The sequence below is a fragment of the Thamnophis elegans genome, chromosome 2 (assembly GCF_009769535.1).
Source record: "Thamnophis elegans isolate rThaEle1 chromosome 2, rThaEle1.pri, whole genome shotgun sequence".
Lineage (NCBI taxonomy): Eukaryota > Metazoa > Chordata > Lepidosauria > Squamata > Colubridae > Thamnophis > Thamnophis elegans.
The window spans coordinates 166104267-166126770 of NC_045542.1; the positions used below are offsets into that span (position 1 = coordinate 166104267).

At 43.3% G+C, this 22504-nt stretch overlaps 2 protein-coding genes across 2 annotated transcripts in view; both read right to left on the reverse strand.

Annotated features, from left to right (window-relative positions):
* The window catches only part of LOC116502537, a 46200-nt gene that overhangs the window by 12348 nt on the left and 11348 nt on the right, over positions 1–22504 (reverse strand). Inside the window, exons 4-12 of the mRNA XM_032208417.1 lie at positions 21994–22120; positions 19100–19996; positions 18741–18909; positions 13078–13573; positions 10546–10666; positions 10346–10419; positions 7621–7747; positions 3934–4013; positions 2027–3709 (exon numbers count right to left, since the gene is read on the reverse strand). Coding sequence (XP_032064308.1) covers positions 2027–3709; positions 3934–4013; positions 7621–7747; positions 10346–10419; positions 10546–10666; positions 13078–13573; positions 18741–18909; positions 19100–19996; positions 21994–22120 — 3774 coding nt within the window. The remainder of the gene's footprint in view (positions 1–2026; positions 3710–3933; positions 4014–7620; positions 7748–10345; positions 10420–10545; positions 10667–13077; positions 13574–18740; positions 18910–19099; positions 19997–21993; positions 22121–22504) is intronic.
* On the reverse strand, positions 1432–13880 carry LOC116503083. Its single transcript, XM_032209244.1, has 7 exons — positions 13078–13880; positions 12066–12455; positions 10546–10666; positions 10346–10419; positions 7621–7747; positions 3934–4610; positions 1432–3709 (listed from the first exon to the last, which is right to left on the reverse strand). Exons 1-7 carry the CDS (start codon positions 13786–13788, stop codon positions 1757–1759), a joined length of 4053 nt encoding a protein of 1350 aa, XP_032065135.1. The 5' UTR covers positions 13789–13880; the 3' UTR covers positions 1432–1756.

The following is a 22504-nucleotide window of genomic DNA, read 5'->3' on the forward strand; positions in this document are numbered from 1 at the left end:
TAAGATACTTTCCTGAGTACTGAAATTTTGAAAAAATTAACATTGGGTACATGGAAGTTTTTGAAGTGAACCTTGGATGATAGTGGAGAAATAAAGTAAGGACGCCATCTACTGGTGGAATCTGGGCAAAGACCTTGGATTTGTTTTGTGAAAAGCAAATTATTTGGGTTTGCTTAAAACTAAACTGATAAGCTCAATTGGTTGGACTCAGAAAACTATAGAAATCTGTGACTGAGACTTTCTGAATTATAAATATGCTAAGCAGTGTGAAACTTGGATTTATCTTGAAGCTAAGTGGATGGTTCTTAGATCTGCTAGACAGGTGACTTATATTTATTGAGAATTTTGTGGGCCTTGTGGAAATACTATTCGCTACAAGAAAAATAACGGAATTAAAAAGAACACTGAAGAAATGGATTGGATAATTTAGACAGACTGTGTTTAATTCAAAACTAAAGTTAAAGTTAAAGAACAGTGAACTTGATTGATAACTTAAAGGGGTGGGGGAAAGTGGGAGAAGAGATCTACTGGTTAAAAAGGGTACCTTGAGGGGGTGGAATACAGCGATATATCAATCTGATAGTAATAACATGAGGCAGGTGTGGCAAGGGATTCAACAAATTACCCACCACCAACTGACCAATGTCATCCCTGCTGAGGGGGACGCTTCATTAGCAGAGGAGCTGAATTATTTCTTTGCTCACTTTGAAGTGGAGACATCAAACACAGCTAAAATACAGCCACCAGCCCATTGTAACCCCCACCTCATGGTGGAGGAACAGGAGGTGAGGAGCATTTTGAGAGCTGTGGACTCTAGAAAGGCTACTGGTCCTGATGGTATCTCTGGCCAAATGCTTAAAGACTGTGCTGATCAGTTGGCTGGAGTCTTTACTAGGATCTTCAATCAGTCTTTACCTCAGTTCACTAGTCCATTGTGTTTGAAGGCTTCCATCATTGTTCCGCTGCCAAAGAAGTTCCCTATCAATAACCTCAACAACTACAGACCAGCGGCACCCACTCCTATCATCCTGGAGTGCTTTGAGAAATTGGTCTGCTGGCACATTTCTGGTCTTCCACATACATTTGATAAACATCAGTTTGCATAAAGAACAAATAGATCTACAGAGGATGCCATAGCCACTACACTTCACATTGCTATGACTCATTTGGACAAGAGGGGTGGGGTATGTGAGGATGCTTTTTGTAGATTTTAACTCTGCATTTAACACAATTCTATCACATAGACTAGTGCCGTGATGGTGAACCTATGGCGTGCCACAGGTGGCATGCAGAGCCCTCTCTGCAAGCTCGAGACACACGCATGTGCGGGGGATTCATGTGCGTAGGGCTTGGGGGCTTTTGCATGCATGCACAGGGGGGCAGGGCACACAGGGGGTTGTGCATGCATTGCATTATGGGTGTGTACATGTGCTTTTGGCACACGACAACAAAAAGGTTAGCCATTACTGGTATAGAATAAGGGACACAACACGCAACCCTGTGGTGTACCAGTGTTAAGAATAAGAATTGAAGAGATATGATTACCTAATCTGACAGGCAGATTGAATAAGGAAGCCCAACATCTATAAGTTTAGACACTAGTCCAGTGATGGCAAATCTTTTAGAGACCGAGTGCCCAAACTGCAACTCAAACCCCACTTATTTTATTTATTTTAAAAAACCCACAATAACAGCTTTCAATGATACAAACAACTTTTTATCAAAAGGTAAAAGTTTGCATTTGTCATGCTTTTGATTAATGTGACTTTTGCTGTTGTATGCATGCTGATAATTTTTCTAACCTTGGCTCATACTTTGTAAGTTTGAGAGCCATACATGCAGCAGCCAGGTCATCTGTTAGTTTGTTTCTGGCGTCAGGTTTGATATAATTCAAAGCTGAAAACAGCTGCTCACAAGCATAAGATGACCCAAACAAGGTAAGGAAAGCAATCCCAAGTGTTTTCATTGAGTTAAAATTATTTGGCAGAGAATTCCACACTTTAAGAATTTCATTTTCAGAACTGACTGTGTCAGAAGTAACTATGCTGTCCTGTGTCATCCTTTCCATCTTCTCAAGTGTTTCACGCAGGTCACAGAATTTATTTTTCCACATAGAGCTCTCTTGAAATTCCAATAGCTCCATTTCCAGATTTTCTAAATCTAACCAGTGTAAGCAGGAAAGATCAAGTTCTTCAAATTTGGCTTTATCTGGAGAAGTAAGAAAACACAGGGTTGTCTCCATTTTACGGAACTCTAAAAACCTGTTAGTAAAACCCACCTTTGCAGCTGCTACAATGCTAGAAAATTCCTTGTAGATTTCCTGATGGCTTGTAGGATTGTCTGCAAATGTTGTAGAATTTTCTAAATATATTTTTAGATTTGGAAAATATTTCAGCTGCCCACTTTCAAGGTCTCTTTCAAAAACCTGCAGTTTTCTTTCAAATGTTTTGATATCACAAAACATCCTTTCTGCTGTTTTCCCTACACCTTGTAGTTGCTCATTCAGTACATGGAAGTGTACTGTAAAATCTGTAAAAAACATGAGGTTGGTAAGCCAGGCCATATCAATGAGCTGTGGACATTCCCGCCCTTTTTCATTCATAAACAGCCTAATTCCATCCAAGCAGGCTACAAATCTCTCCAGGACTCGTCCTCTGCTCAGCCACCGGATATTGTTGTGCATAAACAAACCATTATATTGTGCCTGAACCTCCTCAAGAAGTACTTGAAACTGTGGAAAATTCAGACCATGAGACATGATATAATTCACCATTTTTGTGACATCTTTGAGGACATCGTCAATTCTTTTGCTGCTTTCCCTGTCGCAAAGAGCTTCCTGATGTATAATACAATGGAACTGAATGACTTTATGCTTCATTTCTTTAACAAACAACTGTATGAAACCAGATGTTGCCCCCACCATAGAAGGGGCCCCATCACTAGTAATTGAAACCACTTTTTCTGGTCTTATGCCTTGTGACAGAAAAGCCTCCATCACAGCTTTGTAGATATCTATCCCTTGTGTTCTTTCAGGCAAAGACACCAGTTTCACCAGCTCTTCTCTCATGATGTCACCAACAGCATAACGCAAAATTATTACTAGCCTTGCATGATTATTTACATCTGTACTTTCATCCAAGCACATGGAGTAACAGGCTGCCTTTTGTAAGTCAGTGGTGAGCTGCTGACTAACATCACTTGCCATGCGCTGGACTCGATCTTTAACAGTATTCCTGCTAAGTGGCACCTCAGAGATGCGTTTAACAATTTTATCCCTGTTTGGGAAATCATGAAAAAGGGAATTACACTTAGACAACATGGCCGTCTTGATAATATCTCCATCAGAGAGGGTCTTACCATGTTTTGCTATGCACAGTGAAATTTGAAAACTGGCAGCTGTCAGATGATTTTTTTTAGAAAGAAAGTCAGAAAAACTAGGAGACTGCGAATGATAGTTCCTCAATTTCCCTTCAAGAAACTCTTTTCTTTCAGTTGCACCAAGTTCGGCAACACTTTTGTGGTTGGTGTTAAAGTGCCGCTTGACACTTGATGTACGACACACAACACTTTCTTTGCACAAAGTACATAACGCTTTCCCATTGTGTTCAATCATTCCAAATGACTCTGTCCAGGCCCCTCGGAATGATCTTCCACTACCTGTTTTTGCTTTTTTTGCTGCGCTCATTTCTGGGTATTCAAGACTTGGAGTCTACAAAAACACAAAATTTTAAAAAAAATGAAGCATCCAGGACAAATCTCCCCCATACTAAAAATAGCTAACACTATTAGTTAACACTAACAAAATTGATATTCCCTGAATCAACAATCTATGGCAATGATTCTCAGCTAGGGTTCCATTTGAATTTGCTGACCACCAGCCCAAGGGGGCAATGTTCCACTGACTAGCCACAGTCACACAGTCCCTGTACTTACCCTGTAAGCAATTTCAGCGATGGCAGGGAAGCGGGCAAGGTCCGGGAACAGCTGGGCCCGATCAGTGAAAGCAGGAGCAGCTGGGTGATGGAAGGGAAGCGGGTGAGGTCTGGGAGCAGTAGATGAGATCTGGGAGCAGCGGGCGAGGTCTGGGAACAGTGGACGAGGTCTGGGAGTAGTGGGTGAGGTCTGGGAGCAGCAGGCGAGATCCAGGAGCAACTGGGCCTGGGCCACATTGTTCGGGACATTGGCGACAGCAAAGTGGGTGAGGTCTGGGAGCAGCTGAGCTCGATCAGTGACAGCAGGAACAGCTGGGCCCAATCGGCGACAGCAGGAGCAGCTGGGCCCAATCAGCGATGGCAGGCAAGGGGGCGAGGCCCAGGAGCAGTAGCCATGGTCCAGGAGCAGTGGCCATAGTCCGGGAGCAGCTGGGCCTGGGCCATGTGGTCCAGGAGATCGGCAACGGCAAAGCGGGTGAAGTCCGGGAGCAGCTGGGCCTGGGCCACGTGGTCCGGGAGATCGGTGACGGCAGTCAAGTAGTCCATTTTTTCCCTCCCATTTTGTAAGTGGGAAGTCTGCTTTTGGCCAGAAAGCAACTTGGCGCGGCGATGCGTGCCCGCAGAGAGGGCTCTGTGTACCACCTCTGGCACGCATGCCATAGGTTCGCCGCCACTGCTCTATAGAATTAGATAAATGGCAAAAATTGTGGGATAGAAACTATAAATTAATAATGTCTACAAAATATAAGCAAAACATATATAAAATGTTTTATAGATGGCATTTTCCACTGGCTAGATTAGCCAAGATATTCAAATATATGTCCGTTAAATGTTGGAAGTGTAACCAGATTACAGGGTCATACTACCATATGTGGTGGATGTGCCCAAAGTCAAAAATGTATTGGACAAAAATACATACAGATAGAAAAAAATGATAAAGGAACATATAGATCTAAAACCAGAAATATTCTTGTTGAGTATCATACTAGAAAAATATGGTAAAGGGAATATGTATTTAATATTACATGTGTTAACAGCAGCCAGAATTGTATTTGCACAATATTGAAAGGGTGAGGAGATCCCTACAGAAGAGAAGATAATAAAAAAGATATTAGAATGAGCAGAAATGAACAGATTAACTGTTAACACTTGAAATTAAGGAGAAGGAAGACACTGAATATTTTGAAATATGGGATTCGTTTTATCTATGGTTAAACAATAGAAACTTGTTAGAACCTTTAAAACCACAAGAGAAGGATTAGTTTTATTATGAGGGCTGATTACATTGTTATTAACTTTGATTAGTATTAATAATGAATATGTATTAATTTTATGACAAGAAAGCATTGTTATTACAGGACTATTACTGAAGAATATTATTACAAACAGGATGAAGATTTGCTGAAAGTAATTGTAATCAGACAACACACTGTCAATATGGATATTGAAAATGTAGCTACTTACAGTTAAAAAGAAAAAAAAACATATGTAAAAAAAATGTGAGTTGTCAATCACGGGACCATGAGGAAGCTAGGACAGTCATAAGTATGAAAAATGGTCATAAATCACATTTTTCAGTGCCACTGTAACTTCCACCGGTCACTAAATGAACTGTTGTAAGTCGAGGATTACCTGTAAAACTGCACAGTATGAAATGGACCACTTCTATTTTATGAGCTTCTTAAACTCACAAAATCTATTTTTTTAAGTAAAGGGCCACATCTGCTCTGTTGGTCTCAATAAATGTGCTGAATTTATTTATTACTTAAATGGAAGAGGGACTTCCATTTAAGGAAATAAGGAATTGGGAAAGAAGCTTGTAGTAGTTATAGTAGAGGTGAAAAAGGGGGAGAATGAAAGCAAGGAGATGTGCTAAATGGTCTAATTTGTTTGCGTAACTTGAAACGCCTATTAACCAGGAAAAAGGAATATATAGGCAGTCCTCAACTTACAACCATTTGTTTAGTGACCATTTGAAGTTACCACAGCACTAAAAAATGACGAGTAGAGTAGGATAGGATAGGACAGGACAGGACAGAATAGAATAACTTTATAGTCACTTTGAATGTACACTAACTGGCATACATTAAAAATGAAATTTCATTGCATACAGCTCTTAAAGAGTCACCGCCTTCAATATTATGCTACATAAACATGACAAAATAAACAAATAAACAAATAAATAAATTCAAAATTATGTATATACCCACATATGTAATATTACACAGAGAAACAGCAGAGTCTAGTTCGGATGTATACCATATTTTTCACACTATAAGATGCACCCCCCCCCCCCCAAATAAATGTGGGTGGAAATGTCTGTGCATCTTATAGAGTGAATGTGGGCCTGTTTTTGGCCTCCACAGATCCTGTTTTTGGCCTGCAGAGTGCTTCTGGATGCCAGGGAGGACAAAAACAGGATCTGAAGAAGCCTCTGGAGGCCAAAGACAGGCCCAGTTGTGGCCTGCAGAGTGCTTCTGGGGACCAGGGAGGCTGAAAACGGGACACACGGAAGGTTTGGGAGGCCAAAATCAGGCCCGCATTTGGCCTGCAGTGCTTCTGGGGGCAAGGGAGGCCGAAAATGGAATGTGCAGAGAGAAAAAAAATTGTCTTGTTTTCCTCCTCTAAACCTAGGTGCGTCTTAAGGCCCGATGCATCTTATAGTGCGAAAAATACGGTACATATTTATGGCAAGAAAAATGAATGTGAGTTTACCAGGCGGGATGGCAAAGGGAACAAAGCTGTTATAGAATGTGGTATTCCTGCTAAAAATACTTTGAACCCTCCTCCCAGAGAGGAGCAACAGAAACAGACCATAAAGTGAATGTGTGAGGTCTCTAACGATGCTATGAGCTCTAAGCACAAAGCGCTTATAAGCAGTATCCTGAGTAATGGGAAGCAAGCTTCCTATAATCTTCTCGACTGTCCTCACCATTCTCTGTATGGACTTTCTATCTGAGGTACTGCTGCAACGAAACCAAATAGTGATGCAGTGTACTAAAATGCTCTCAAACATGCCTCTGTAAAAAGTGGCCAGGACAGAAGGAGAAAGATGCACTCTCCTTATCTGACACAGGAAATGCAAATGCTGGTTTGCATGCTTCACTAATTTGGTCTGGAGAGACCAACTCAGATTGTTAGTTATTTGTCTCCCCACCCAGATATTTAATACTGTCAACCACCTCTACAGCTGCATCCTCGATGCTGGCTTATTACTGTTTTTCACACAACTATTACGGCATCCCTGTGATCACATGATCATAATTCAGACGCTTGGCAACTAGCATGTATTTATGATGGTTGCAGTGTCTGGGGATCACAGATCCCTTTTTGTGACCTTCTGACAAGAAAAGTCAATGGGGAAGCCGGATTCACTTAACAACCATGTTACTAACTTAAAAACTGCAATGATTCACAGTAACAGTGGCTAGAAAGGTCGTAAAATGAGGCAAAATTAATTGTCTTGCTTAGGAATGGAAGTTTTAGGCTCAGTTGTCATCAAAGTCTATCTGGAGTTTAAAGTCAAAACAGGGAGTGCCATTAAATCAACGTGTTACCCATAAATTGACTGATTCCTTCCTTTACCTAGACAGGTGAGGTTGTTTGTTAACTGAAAGAAGAAAAATGACTGGCTCTATCAGTAAAATATTTCTTCTAAGCATCAAAAGACAGGGCAAGGGGGCCTTACCCAAAAAGGCCACATTTCTGGAGTTTTCCAACATGACGTCTCTGTACAGGGCTTTCTGAGCAGGATCTAACCGAGACCATTCCTCCTCAGAGAAACACACAGCCACCTCCTCTAAAGAGACAAGAACCTGGGGGAAAAAATCATACTCCTATGAGCAAACCAGTTGCATTTGCAAATTCTCTCCTTTTGGTTCAAGAATCTCAAAACAAAGATTTGTAGTGGGTTAAACAGGAATCTTCTGCAGGGTTAAAAATCTGATGTAAAAAAAACTTGTTGGAGCTCAGAGCATTTGACTGATGTAACATTGGTAGAAGAAGCAAATTATCTGAGGAAGTGGATTCTTTAGATCTGTTTCAATTAGGCTTCAGTTCGCAATCATCCACATCTGGAGATGTTTACGGGTAGGCCTTGACTTAAAAGGGATGTTTTTGTTGGTTATCTACCAGAAAAATATGATAAAAAGGCTATATATCTATTTTTACATGTATTAACTGCAGCTAGAATTGTATTTGTGCAATAATGGAAAAATGATGAGATATTGTCAGATGAGAGTATAATTAAGAAAATATTAGAATGTGCAGAAATTGACACATTAACACTCATTATTAAGGATAAAGAAGAAACAGAATATTTTCTGATGTGGGATGTATTTTATCAATGATTAATTGAAACAGAAGTTAAATGGAGGAGATATAAAAAAAGAGGAAATGTTAATGTGGAGAGAATTTGATGATGAAGATGTTGAAGGCAAATGAAATATCTTTCCTTAACGTCCCAAATGTACTTTTTCAAGAGGCAACCTGGACTTTCTAGTCACAGAATTTATAAAGAAGGCACAACTAACACAACACAATAAGAACAAAGAACGACAAAAAGGCATTTTTTCTACCCTACAGCTTAGACAGGGAAAAAGCACACAAAACAGAAAAACCAACCCAGATGGTCAGGGACATGTCTCAGAAAGCTGACAGATGGGTGAGATAATTAGACTTGCAGAAAAAACAATTGTTACCAATCTGCTTTCCATTGAGGACCTGTATACTGCACGAGTCAAAAAGAGGGCTGTGAAAATATACGCAGACCTCTCTCATCCTGGACATAAATTGTTTCAACTTCTGCCCTCAAAATGATGCTATAGGGCACTGCACACCAGAACAAGTAGACACAAGAACAGTTTTTCCCCAAATGCCATCACTCTGCTTAACAACTAATTCCCACAACTCTGTCAATAATTTACTAAGAATGTATTACTATTATTCTTCTCTTCCTAGTATCTATATCTTCACACTTATGACTATATCCATAGTGCTTGTATCTTTCAATGTATATTGTTTTATTTGTTTACTAATATGATTTGATAACTTATTAGTAACCTTGACTATCACTAAGTGTTGTGTATGGAGAATGTATTTCATTCTCCTTATGTACACTGAGAGCATATGCACCAAAGACAAATTCCTTGTGTGTCCAATCACACTTGGCCAATAAAGAATTCTATGCTATGCTATTCTACAACTGTCTGACAGACAGCTTACCCAAACAGAAAATAATGTTTTGGTGAAAGGACCAAATTTTTTAGTAACACCAGAACAGGTACCAATTGTACAGCTCCTCACAGCCACAAAGTCAGCCATCAGGAGCAATAAACTAGCAGAACCAGAATCAGAATAATTAAGGAGGAAGGTAGATGCAGCCCTCACCAGGGTCAAAACACCGGCTTCCAATCTCACCATTCAAGAAAGGAGAGTAGTGACATCTCAAGGAAGAGACCCAAACATCACCCTCCTGCCATGCTGATAAAGGAAGATGCACAGTTATCCTGAACATAGATGGCTACAAGGCCTAGGACCTAGCTGAACAATCTTCTGAAGGACACGGCTACATATGAGATTCTGGAAAAAGACCCCACCAACGGTTTCAAGGAAAAGGCCATTGATTTATTGCAACAGAAAGTCCAGTTGCCTCTTGAAAAAGTATCTTTGGGACAACCATGACTCTTTGGGACAACCATTCTTTTGGATGAGAATCTCCATAGACATCTTTCCTCAACAAATCAGCTAGGACTATCAGAGCTTGTCAAGAAATTAAAAGATGCTTGCTCCTGAGGAGGAAAGCTATGGCAAATCTAGAGAGCATACTAAAAAACAGAGCCGGAGAAGACTCCTGTGAGTCCCTTGGTCTCCAAGGCAATCAAACCGGTGAGTCCTAGAGGAGATCAAACCTGACTGTTCTTTAGAAGGCCAGATGAAACTCAAAATACTTTGGCCACCAAATGAGAAGGAAGGACTCACTAGAGAAGAGCCTAATGTTGGGAAAAATTGAGGACAAAAGAAGTAGGGGACGACGGAGAATGAGGTGGCTGGATGGAGTCACTGAAGCAGTCAGCGTGAGCTTAAATGAACTCTGGGGGACGGTAGAGGACAGGAAGGCCTGAAGGAACATTGTCCATGGGGTTGCAATGGGTCAGACACTAACTAACATAATCACAGCTTCTAATCTGGACATTTGCAGCAGAATGCACTGATGGGCCCTTCCATAACATTTTAGCCAATGGACTAGGGGTCCTAATGGATCAATTTTGCCCTTCAGAAGAGTGCAAGGACAGCTCTTAAATTTTTTTTGGATGCCACCAATATTTAGATGACACTGAGCCAATATCATATGTAGTCAATTGAACGAGACCTCCAACTGAAGCTTATATCTTAACTGACGTTTCCTCTCCTACCTGAGTTCGGTGTTCAAGTGGCTCTTCAACTGCACTAGAAACAGAAGAACCAATGAATGCAGATTTTCCATGCCCTGTGAGGAAAAAATGACATAAGCAGAATTTTTGGAAACATAGTTAATAAATTTTGGCGAGTATTATACAAAACAGGGCCCAGAGAATCAGGGAAAAAATCCCTTCTTTCCAACGAACCTTCTTACCTGATAAGGTGCTCTGACTTGGATCTTCATGGAAGATCCCACTGAAGAGCGGGTCCCCGGAATGATCGGGCCAATCCCTTCTTTCCTCTGGATTCTCAGACTTCAAGTTGAGTCTTTGCAACTGATAGACCAGGAAAAAAAATACAAGTAAGAGAATTTATGAACAAGGAGCATATTCTTACTGCCAGCTCAAAAATATGAGCCAGCAGTGTGTGGCAGCAGCCAAAACAACCTAATACAATCCTTGGTTGTATAAACAGAGGCATAGAATCAAAATCACGTGAAGTATTAGTGCCACTTTATAAAGTGGCTTTATATACGGTGGCTCAGTGGCTGAGTTTGTCGATCAGAAAAGTTGGCAGTTTGGTGGTTCGAATCCTTAGTGCCGTGTAACGGAGTGAGCTCCTGTTACTTGTCCCAGCTTCTGCCAACCTAGCAGTTTGAAAGCATGTAAAAATGGAAGTAGACAAACTGAAGCCACCTTTGGTGGGCAGGTAACAGTGTTCCGTACACCTTCAGTGTTTAATCACTCTGGCCACATTACCACGGAGATGACTTCAGACAGTTTTGGTCACATTACAAAAAAAAATGTTGAGATTTTGGAAAAAATGCAAAGGGCAAATAAAATGATTAAAGGCATGAAAGCTGCAGGATTTGGGTTTGGCTAGTCTAGAGACAAAAGGACAAAAGGGTGAACATGATAGCAGTATTTGAGAGGTTGCCACAACGAGGAGGGAGTCAACTGAAGGCAGGACAAGAAACAAGGATGGAAACTAATCAAGGAGAGAAACAACCTGTAATTAAGGAGAAACTTCCTAACAGCAAGGACAATTAACCAGTGGGACAGCTGGCCATGAGAAGTTCCGTGACCCGTCAAAAGCACGTTCCACAAAAGCGCGGTCGACGAAATCGCGTATGTGACGTCATCACAACGCGACGAAAAAGATCTAAAAATTGAAATAAAAATTAAATTACAGCAAGCCGATTCACATAAAGGTAAGGGTTAGGTTAAGGGTTAGGGTTAGGTTAAGGGTTAGGGTTAGAGCGTTAGCGTTACGTTTAGCGTTAGGTTAAGGGTTAACGTTAGGTTTTTTGTTACGTTAAGGGTTAGGTTTAGAGTTAGGTTAAGGGTTAGGTTTAGGGTTAGGTTTGGGGGGGCTTAGGGGAAGGTTTTAGCTTTATTTTTACATTTTTCGATCTTTTTCGTCGCGCTGTGATGACGTCACATACGCGCTTTCGTCGACCGCGATTTTGTCGTCTACGGTTTTGTGGTAGAACCGAGAAGTTCTAGGTGCTTCATCACTGGAGGCTTTTAAGAAGAGACTGGACAGTTACTGGTCTGAAATGGGATGGGGTCTCCTGATTGGGCAGAGAGCTAGACTAGAAGGTCTCCAAGGTTCCTTCCAGCTCTATTCTGATTGACTCAGAGTTCAACATCTCCTAAGTATTTTCACAAACCTGTTAAGGAGCCTGTAAAAATTCCACTTCCATTTCTGACTTGCCAGGTGATGATTTCTCACCTGCATCTCCCCCTGCTTCTTCTGCTCTTCTGCCTGGCTCAGGAGAAATCCTTCAGCCAAGGCCACTGCCTGGGAGCTGGTCTCTGCTCCACATTCCCGCACCCAGCTCTCCATCTCTGGGGGCAGAAGAGCCAGGAACTGCTCCAGGATCACCAGGTCCAACATCTGTCCCTTTGTGTGTTTTTCCGGCTGCAACCACTGGCGGCAAAGTTGGTGGAGATGGCTGCACATCTTCCGGGGTCCCTGGTCCCACCAGCTGGATGATTGAACACCCATCTTCCTCCTGGTCGTTTCCCGCAGGGCATCCTGAAGATCCTTCACATTCCTCCATGGGGCATCATTCATAAAGGGGAGGTCCGTCTCTGCCGGCAGCCCATGCAGTTCCTTTGGCTGAAGGAAAAGCATTAGTCGGTGGATACAGGTAGTCCTTTCATTTAGTGAATTACGATGGCACTTTGCAGCATCCCCTCAATAATGTGATCACAATTCAGATGCTTGGCAACTGGTTCATATTTATGACCATTGCAGCATCCCTGGCTCATGCATTTCATTTAACAAGCATATTACCAACTTGTCAACTTGCAGTTGATTCACTTAACCACTGTGGCAAGCAATATCGTAACATGGAGCAACCCCCCCCTTCAGGAATGACTCACTTAACAACAGAAATATTGGGCTCAATTGTGGTCATAAGTTGAGGACTAACTGCACAGTGATTCACTTCCCAAAGGTCATAAAATGGGATAAAACTCACTCAACAAACATCTTGTATAACCAAAACTCACTCAACAAACGTCTCACTTAACGATGGAAACCTTAGCCTCCATGGTGGTTGTAAGTTGAGGGTTACCTTTACAGTGATTTGCTTCCCAACTGCGGCAAGAAAGGTCGTAAAACGGGACCACTCACTCACTTTCAACAAATGTCTTGCTTAACCAAAACTCACTCAACAAACGTCTGGCTTAGCGACAAGAAACCTTGGCCTCCATGGTGATCCTAAGTCGAGAGCTACCTGCACTTTCTTTCCTGACTCAAGCGGCTCCTGATGACGCTCTGCCTCCTCCAGGGAGATATTTAGGAAGAGATTTTCCTCCAGATCCACAGCAGGCCGGCCCCGCTCCTTGCGCGCCAGGCGCAGCGCCTTCTCCAGCAGCGGGCGCAGCTCCTGCAAAGGCAGCTCGTCCCCTCGCTCGGCCCAGCGTTCCTCCTTCAAGGCTTGGATCAGGTTTTGCACCCGCCGCCACGGCCGGGCTCGCCCTTCCTCCCGCAGCATCCACTCCAGCGCCCAGAGCGCTTCCCGCGGCCGCTTCTCCAGCAGTGCCTCCAGGGCAAGCTGCAAGACGACCGCGGCGTCCCCGGGCAAACGTGACCCCTTGGATCCCTCCAGCGGCCCCGCCGCCACCTTCAGTAGCGCCGCCCGCAGCGCTGCTGCCGGACCCAACGCTTGGATGGCGCGTAGGAGAGCCATCTCCAGCTGCAGGAACCCCTGCAGCCGCTCCTGCTCGTCCCTGGAGAGAGGCGCGTTCCCGGCTAGCAGAGCCGCCCTGCCTCGCCGGGCTTGGCTGAGCTCCGCGCAGAAGCGCTCCAGATCCGGCGGCTCGCCCAAGTTCACCGCCCAGCACCGGCCGGACCGGATCGGCTCCGACACGTGCGCCGCCAGCAGCGCTTCCGCTTCGGCTAGACCGCGCGCCACCTGCTCCCGGGAGAAGCCCGGCGGCGCCATCGCGACCCTCGCTCCTGCTTCTTACTGCCAGCAGTTCAGTGGTAGCAGCAGGCGGGAACCCCGCCCCGCCTCCCCAAAGGCGGAGTTTCGTGAACCCCGCCTCTTTCCGCCTTTCTGTGAGCCGGGATCCCCTGCTCCGCCCCTTCAACCGAGGCCCATGAGTGCCGCTTGATGAAATAGATAGATATATAGAGATAGAGACAGAGACAGAGAGGGGTGGGTGGGTTAAGGTACATAGATACAAGATAACAGAAATAAGAATAAACATGAATAAGAACACAGGAAATGGTTACAAATAAATGGGGACAGTAGGACAGGGATGTTAGGCACACTGGTGCACATGCACGCCCCTACTGATCTCTAAGGAATGGGGTGAGGTCAATAGTAGACGGTGTAAGGTTAAAGTTATGGGGGTTTGAAGGATGTAACAACAGAGTCAGGTAGTGCATTCCAGGCATTGGAAGGGACCTTGTAGGCCATCTAGTCCAACCCCCCCAACCCTGCCCAAGCAGGAGGCCCTACACCATTCTGACAGATGGCAGTCCAGTCTCTTCTTGAAAACTTCCAGTGATGAAGCTCCCACAAGTTCCGAAGGCAACTTCTGTTCCATTGGTTGATTGTTCTCACTGTCAGAAAAGTTCTCCTTATTTCCAGTTGGAATCTCTCCTTGATCAGTTTCCGTTCATTATTCCTTGTCTGGCTTTCGGGTGCCTTGGAAAACAGCTTGACGCCTTCCTCTCTGAATACAGGTAGTCCTCGACTTACAACAGTTCACTCAGTGACCATTCAAAGCTACAATGGCACTGAAAAATGAGACTTAGGATGGTTTTACACGCTTAATGACCTTTGCAGCATTCCTACGGTCACATGATTAAAATTTATAACCTGAAAATTTGTCGCTAAATTAAACATTTGTTAAACAAGTTGTGTCTCATTTTATGATCTTTCTTGCCACAGTTGTTAAACAAATCATTGCCGTTGTGAAGTTAGCAACACAGTTGTTAAGTGAATCTGGCTTCCCCATTGACTTTGCCTGTCAGAAGGTCGCAAAAAGGGAATCACTTGACCCCGGGATGTTGGAACCGTCATAAATATGAGACAGTTTCAAGAGTTTGAATTTTGATCATGTGACCATGGGGATGCTGCAATGGTGATAAGTGTGAAAAACAGCCGTAAGTCCTTTTTCTCAGTGCTATTGTAACTTTTGAACCATCACTAAATGAACTGTTGTAAGTTGAGGACTACTGTTCATTAATGTATAGGCAAAATCCCTACCCCCATATACTCTCATGATCTGCTTTCCTTCAGATGCCACATCCCACTGTTGTAAATTGAGGACTATCTAGAAAGCGAGAGAGTAAAAAAGAGAATTTTGACAATTGTAAGTCACCCGTTAACCTGCAGTAAAATGGGAAACTAATAAGTGTAATAAATAATAAACAAACTGAGATTCAACTGGACATGAAACATCAGAAAAGTACCATCTTTCTAAAGTGTCTGAAGGGAAAATTCTCGCTACAACAATATAATAAATATAAAGGTTTAAAAAACACAGCATAAAGATATTTCTCTACCACACATCCAGGTTAGGGAGAGCCAAAGGTGGATAATGGGTGAAAACCTGGAAGAAAATGATAAATATTTAAAGTTGAATAACAGAATAGAATAGCAGAGTTGGAAGGGACCTTAAAGATCATCTAGTCCAATCCCCTGCTTAGGCAGGAAACCCTACACCACTTAAGACAAATGGTTATCCAACATTTTCTTTAAAACATCCAGTGTTGGGGGATTCACAACTTCTGGAGGCAAGTTGTTCCACTGATTCATTGTTCTAATTGTCAGGAAATTTCTCCTTAGTTCTAAGTTCCACCCATTGCTTCTTGTCCTGCCTTCAGGTGCTTTGGAGAATAGTTTCACTCCCTCTTCTTTGTGGCAGACCCTGAGATATTGGAACACTGCTATCACGTCTCCCCTAGTCCTTCTAGACATACTCAGTTCCTGCAACTGTTCTTCATGTTTTAGCCTCCAGTTCCCTAATCATCTTTGTTCTTCTTCTCTGCACTCTTTCTAGAGTCTCCACATCTTTCTCATATTGTGACAACCAAAACTGAGCCCAGTATTTCAAGTGTGGCCTTACCAAGGCATTATAAAGTGGTATTAACCCTTCACGTGATCTTGATTCTATTCCTGTTTATGCGGCCTAGAGCTGTGTAGGTTTATTTGGCAGCTGCAGCACATGGCTGGCTCCTATTTAAATGGTTGTCTACTAGGACTCCAAGATCCCTCTCACAGTTACTATAATTGAGCAAGGTACCAAATATACTGTACCTGTGCGTTTGGTTTTTCTTGCCTAAATGAAGAACCTTACTTTTTTCACCATTGAATTTCATGTTGTTAGATAGCGCCCAATGTTCAATGCTGTCAAGATCCTTCTGTACCTTAAGCAGATCTCAAGGAGAGAAAATACATATTTAAAGAAGCACCCTTTTTCAAAAAAATTAGCTCAGGAATTATACAAATGTAGGGAAATTTAAGGGCTGTGTTGGAAGAAATCTGGGCTCATCTGAGTTCAGTTGCAAGTGGGGAGAAAAACACTGGCAACATGGAGGCTGATGGGAAGGATGGTTTAATGGTGAAGCAGAACCACCAAGCACCTGTGATTCAATGAGCACATGGATTTTTAATAGTTTATTCTGCAGCATTTGGTAATTTAGAGGCTTGTTTTGTGTGTTTTGTTATTTGATTTTAAGTAGTTTGTCTGAGGAAGGCAGGCAATGAGTTGGGGATTTTAAATCTTGTTTAACAAATGTAATTAAACCTAGGTGCTGACTTCCTTGGGGTTTCATCCTGTCTTGAATGGATGACCAAATCTGCATTTCTAAAAGTTGGCCCCTTAGTTCCTACTTGGAGCAGAGAGCTGAGTCTTGAATGGATGATGAAATCTGCATTTGTAAAAGTTGGCCTCTTAGTTTGTACCTGAGGGCAGAGATCTATGAATTTCTGTCTTTAGAAACATGTTTCTCCTTTAGGGAAAATATAATATTCTGCCTTTTAAATATTTCCTAAATATTTCATTCTTCTAAGCGGGGTGGGTGCTAACTTTCTTCAGCAGCAAGGGCCTAATTTTAGGGAGTTTAAACGGGGGAATAATTTGAAAAGGAGAAAAATCAGGAGAGATAACAGCTTTGATAAGCTTAATATTTTGAACACAAAGAGAACCATCCATCATATAGGAACTTTAGGGTAAGTTAAGAATATAACATAATGGGATTGTTCAAATAGAGCAAGTTCCCTTTAAATCTTAGGTGAATCTTTCCAGCAGTGGCTCAGTCAAGAGATGGAGGTTTTTAAGAAGATTGGACAATCATTTGTCTAAAATGGTATAGGGCCGTGATGGCGAACCTATGGCACACCTGCCTGAGGTAGCACGCAGAGCCCTGTCTGTTGGCACACGTCTTTGCCCCAGGTGAGATCTCTGTGATGTTTCTTTCGTGAGCTTCCGTTTCCCTGCAAATGACAAAACAGCTCATGTAAAAAAAGTTCTTACCACTTTGGGTCTCTGCTATGTATGCACCTTTCAGTTTGGGCATGCACGTACACGCAGTTTCGGCATGTGATGACAAAAAGGTTAGCCACCACTGCCCTATATCAGTGGTGGGGAACCTTTTAGACACCGAGTACCGAAAGTATCCCCACTCGTGCCTGTGTGACTCCCCCTTGCATGCACCCCGTCCCTCTCACCCATTTGTGGCTTCCAGGTTGGTGCGGGCGGCTTTCCAGGCCCAAAATGGGACGCAGGGGTGTCACGAGGCCCCAAAATGCAATGCAAGTGCCCCCCACACATGCACCCTGTTCCCCATGCATGCATGTGCACATCCTCTGCACGCAACCTGCTCTGGCCCACAAACATGTGGGGCAGAGACCTGAAGACCAGCTGGCCAGCGGGAGGCACATATGCATGTGCGGTAGAGCTGGGCTGAGGCAATGGCTGGTGTGCCCACAGAGAGGGCTCTGCATACCACCTCTGCCCACAGAGAGGGCTCTGCATGCCATAGGTTCACCATCATGGGTGTAGGGTCTCCTGCTTGAGCAGGGGGTTGGACTAGAAGATCTCCAAGAAGCCTTCTAACTCTGTTATTTTGTTATGTTTGGGATATCTGATCTGGTAGTGTGGGTTGTGGCCTTGGGGTTGCGTCAGCTAGTCTGCTGCTTACTGTCATAGAAAAGGAGGGAGGGATCAGTGGAGAATTTTTCACTGCAGCTTTGCAACTAGGGCCTGGATTTCACTTATCTCTCCAAGGCCATTTCTGTTAGCTCTGATATGCAGTAGCCTCTAGTTGCCTAGCTACAAGGGGGTTGGGCTGTACAGTTTGTTTCAAGTTTCTGTTTTCGCCCACTTTGCCTCAGAGCTTGCCTGCAATTTCTTGCTTTCCTGTTCATTCCTAGTAAAAAGTACTTTTGTCTAAATCTATGGAGCCAAGGATCTGTCTTTCCTAGGATTCGGACAGAGGCAACCCTGACCCAGTGTCCAATGGGGAGCTGCCTAATCATTTATTGCAGCAGACAAGAATGGAAAGCGACAGCGGAAGAATTTCTCCAAATGTTGCCTGGGATGGAACTAAAACTGGAACAATTTGCCTTGAAACATTTGTTTATTAAATCCAACAACCCCAAGATAGGAAGCCCTTTAAGAATTCAAATGGTTCTTTATTATTTAATATCCCATTTAGAGTTTGCCAGGAGGGGTCTCCCACTTGCCACCTGTCCTGTCCACCATCTGGCTCAGGAGGAAGGCTTCAGCCAAGGCCAGGACCAGGACCTGAGAACTTTTCCAGGTGCAACAGATTCAGCATCAGTAAATGTGGTTGTCTCTGGATTCAGTCACCAATGGCTAAGGTGGTGTAGGCAGGTGGAAATCTCTTTGGGCCCTTTATTGTCCTGGAAGTGGATACTTCGAAAGCTCCAGCACTGGACCTCTGAACTGATGAGTTTTGTGGATTTTCTTCCCATATTCCAAGAATTTACACAGCTTCTCCCCAATATGGATCATTTTGGGGAGAGTGAAGGCAGGGGTCCCATCCCTGGGCCGCAGCACACTACCAGGTTCTGGCCCGTTCAGAACTGGGTGGTGTGAGGGGTGGGCCGGCATATGTGCATACATAGCTCAACTTGTATGAGTGGTGAGCCAGCGCGCACATGCAGCTCAACTTGCACAAGATAGTGCAAGCCGGTTCCCCTCACATACACTTACCCCGGCTGGGCCATAAAACTGTAAATAATTGGGGACTGCTGAGTTAAGGGACCCATTTTTAATGGAATGCCTTTCCACACTTCTTGCATTTATGAGGTTTCTCCCCAACGTGGATCCTTTTATGGGATTTAAGGTTACCCTTCTGAGTAAATCCCTTTCCACACTCCGTGCACTTGTGTGGTTTTTCTTCTGTGTGAATTTTTTTATGAGAATTAAGGTTACTGCGTTGATTGAAACGCTTTCCGCACACCATGCATTTGTACGGTTTCTCCCCGGTGTGTATCCTCTTATGGGAGGTAAGTTGAAAGTTGTGGGTGAAATTCTTTCCACACTCGTTACATTTGTATGGTTTCTCTCCTGTGTGATTCATTCTATGGGAATTAAGGTTAGCCTTGTGGTTAAAGCTCTTCCCGCAATCTGGGCACTTAAATGGTTTCTGCCCCGTGTGGATTATTTTATGGGAAGTAAGATATCTGCGCTGGCTGAAACTCTTTCCACATTCCATGCATTTATATGGCTTTTCCCCTGAATTGATCCGTTCCCTAGGAGCAAGGGAACCTCTCTCATTGAAGGGTTTTCCGTTCTGTTTATATAATTTATTTCTCACATCGGTTTTCCCTCGTTCAGAAAGGATCGTAGTCCTATTGCTGTAATTTTCTTCATCCTCTTGGCCCAGAGTCTCTTCTTTCGAGCGAACTGTGTTTGCTTCATATAAATCTAAGCCTTCTTCAGAGGTTTCTACGCTTTCTACGCTTTCTACTTTTATTTTGTCTTTCGGATCTCCTTTGGGAAGAGAGTCTTGAATTTCAGGAGAGGGAGAATTTGAACTGCTCTTGCTGTCGTTTCCCGACAGATTTCTTTCGTGCTCTTTTGTATCCGTTGGATTTGCCAACTCTGCTCTCCTCTCTTCATCTGCGAATGTTTGGACGGCTTCCTTGTTTTCTTGAATGTGATTTCCTTCAGAGAAAACGAACGAATGAAAATTGAGGCAAGGTAGGGGAAGCAAAATAAGAATTCACAGCACAGGAAATAATATGTCCTAGTGTAATTCTGTCAAGGGTTCTGCAATATTTGGAAAGTGTTTTGCCTTTCAGACTTGGCGGCCTGGTGCGGATGGTTCAGTGAGAATGGCAGGTACATGTGTGTGACCTCGCACACGCAAATGCTTCTCATGAGGAGCTGCTAGGGCAATTGCCCACCCGTCACATAAGTGGAGCTGTGTGCGCATGCAGGGTCACCTGCCACTTGCTCAGCCCAGCTCCAAACGGGCCATGGCCCGGTAGTGGGCCGCAACTCGAGGATTTGGAACCCCTGATCTAAGCCTTACAAAATTTGGACTTTGAGGGACAGGTTATTGTAACGTTCATATCAGTGGAGGGATTCAAATGTTTTTTACTACCAGTTCTGTGGGCGTGGCTTGGTATGCGTGGCTTGGTGGGCATGGCAGGGGAAGGCTACTGCAAAATCCCCATTTCCTCCCAATCAGTTGGTACTCAGGAGGCAGAGAATAGATCGGGACGGGGCCAGCCAGAGGTGGTATTTACTGGTTCTCTGAACTACTCAAAATTTCCGCTACCAGTTCTCCAGAACTGGTCAGAACCTGCTGAATACCACCTCTGGTTCATATGAAAAAAACCGCGCAGGATAGAAGTGGGTTACTTCTATTTTATGAGTTCCCTAAACAATAAAAAAAAATCCATTTGCTTCAATAAAGGAGCAATGTATTTATTTATATGTCCCCCTCTCATTTTTGCAAATAACTAAAAGCGGCGAACATATCCAACAGAACCTTCTCCTCCTCCTCCTCCTTTTTTCCCCCACAACAACCCTGTGAGGTGAGTTGGGCGAAGAGGGTGTGACTGGCCCAAGGTCACTTGCACTGTTACACCATTTTGTTCAATAAATGATTTTTTTTAATTTATTGAATTTATATTTATTTATTTAGGCAATTTATATTGCCGCCTATTTGCACAGGGACACTCAAGGCGGCTTACAGAATATAAAACTTCATATAAAAACAATAAACTAATAAAAGAGTCTTATCATAAATTAATATAATGAAATCACCCCCTGCCCTGGCGACAGCCCCTCACATGAGCTTTTTAATGGTCTCCATCCCGCTCTGGGTTCCCCAGGCCCGCAGGCAGAAATAGGTCTTCAGCGCCTTTTAGAAGAGTATTAGTGGGGGCCATTCTAATCTCTGGGGAGGGATGATGTTCCATAATTCCACTTATGGATTCCCATTATGTCAGAACTGGAATTCAGTTTAAGGAAGTGAGGGATCAGGGAAAACAAGTTTGTAATATTTATTTTAGAGGTGGACAAGGGGGACAACAGCAACAAGGAGCAATGCTAACTAGCTCCACAGGTAGTCCTCGACTTACGACCACAATTGAGCCCCAAATTCGTGTTGCTAAGTGAGAAATGCGGTGAGCTTTGCCCTGCTTTATTACTTTTCTTGCCGCAGTGGCTAAGCGAATCCTTACACTTGTGAAATTAGTAGCATGGTTGTCAAGTGAATCTGGCTCCCCCCCGTTGGCTTTGTTTGCCAGAAAGTCGCAAAAAGTAACCCAGCAACCGTCCTAAAGAGGAACCAGTTGTCAAGCATCAGAACGTAAATCGCGTGACCACCATGAGATGGTGCAACGTTAGTAAATGTAACTAATGGTCATAATTCCATTTTGTTCAGTCCCGTTGTAACACTGAATGGTCACCAAATGAACTGACGTACATCGAGGACTTCCTGTAATTTTGCTGCTTGTCTTGAAATACCTGCCATTATCTGGAGAAAAATAATAGCTGAATGTGGAAACAGGGAGGGATTTTAGCAGTCAACATAATAACATTGATATCTGGTGCCATTGAATCAATCTCTCACCAAGGAGATGAAAAACAGTGTTGCATTTTCCCAATCATTTCTTCTAACCATCAGAACAAAGAGCGGAGATCCTTACTTAGAAAGGCTAAATTTCTGGCGTTCTCCAGCATGATTTCTCGGTACAGAGATTTTTGATCAGGATCTAGCCGAGACCACTCCTCCTCGGAAAAATGCACGGCCACCTCTTTAAAAAAAACGAGAACCTGCATAAAAGAGAAGACTCGGTTTTATTTGCAAGTTCTCTCCTTTCGAATCAACAATACGTAAAACAGAGATTTGCAAGGGGTCAAACGGGCCTTGTCTGTAGGATTAAAAACCGGATGCAAGGAAAACTGCCAGTTCACATATCTCGATTAATGTCAACATTTGTGCATAAAGCCCGTTACATGAGAAAGTGGATAAAAAGTGTGATAAAAAAATTGCAAAGACGAGCAACTAAGATGATTAAAGGCATGGAAATAAAAGCATATAAAGAATGGTTGCAGGAATTGGGTTTATTCTATAGCAAGGGCGTCACACTCAAGGCCTATGGGCCAGATCCAACCTGCAGGATGTTTAGATCTGGCCAGCAGGGTTGCCCTAGAAAC

Excerpts from the sequence above, each read along its gene's own strand:
- LOC116503083 (XM_032209244.1), bottom strand. The coding sequence starts at position 13,788 with ATGGCGCCGCCGGGCTTCTCCCGGGAGCAGGTGGCGCGCGGTCTAGCC. Across the intron at positions 10,420-10,545 it reads AAGTCAGAGCACCTTATCAG|GGCATGGAAAATCTGCATTC; the intron begins GTAAGAAGGTTC and ends TTTTCCTCACAG. Across the intron at positions 7,748-10,345 it reads CACTTGAACACCGAACTCAG|GTTCTTGTCTCTTTAGAGGA; the intron begins GTAGGAGAGGAA and ends TTTTTCCCCCAG.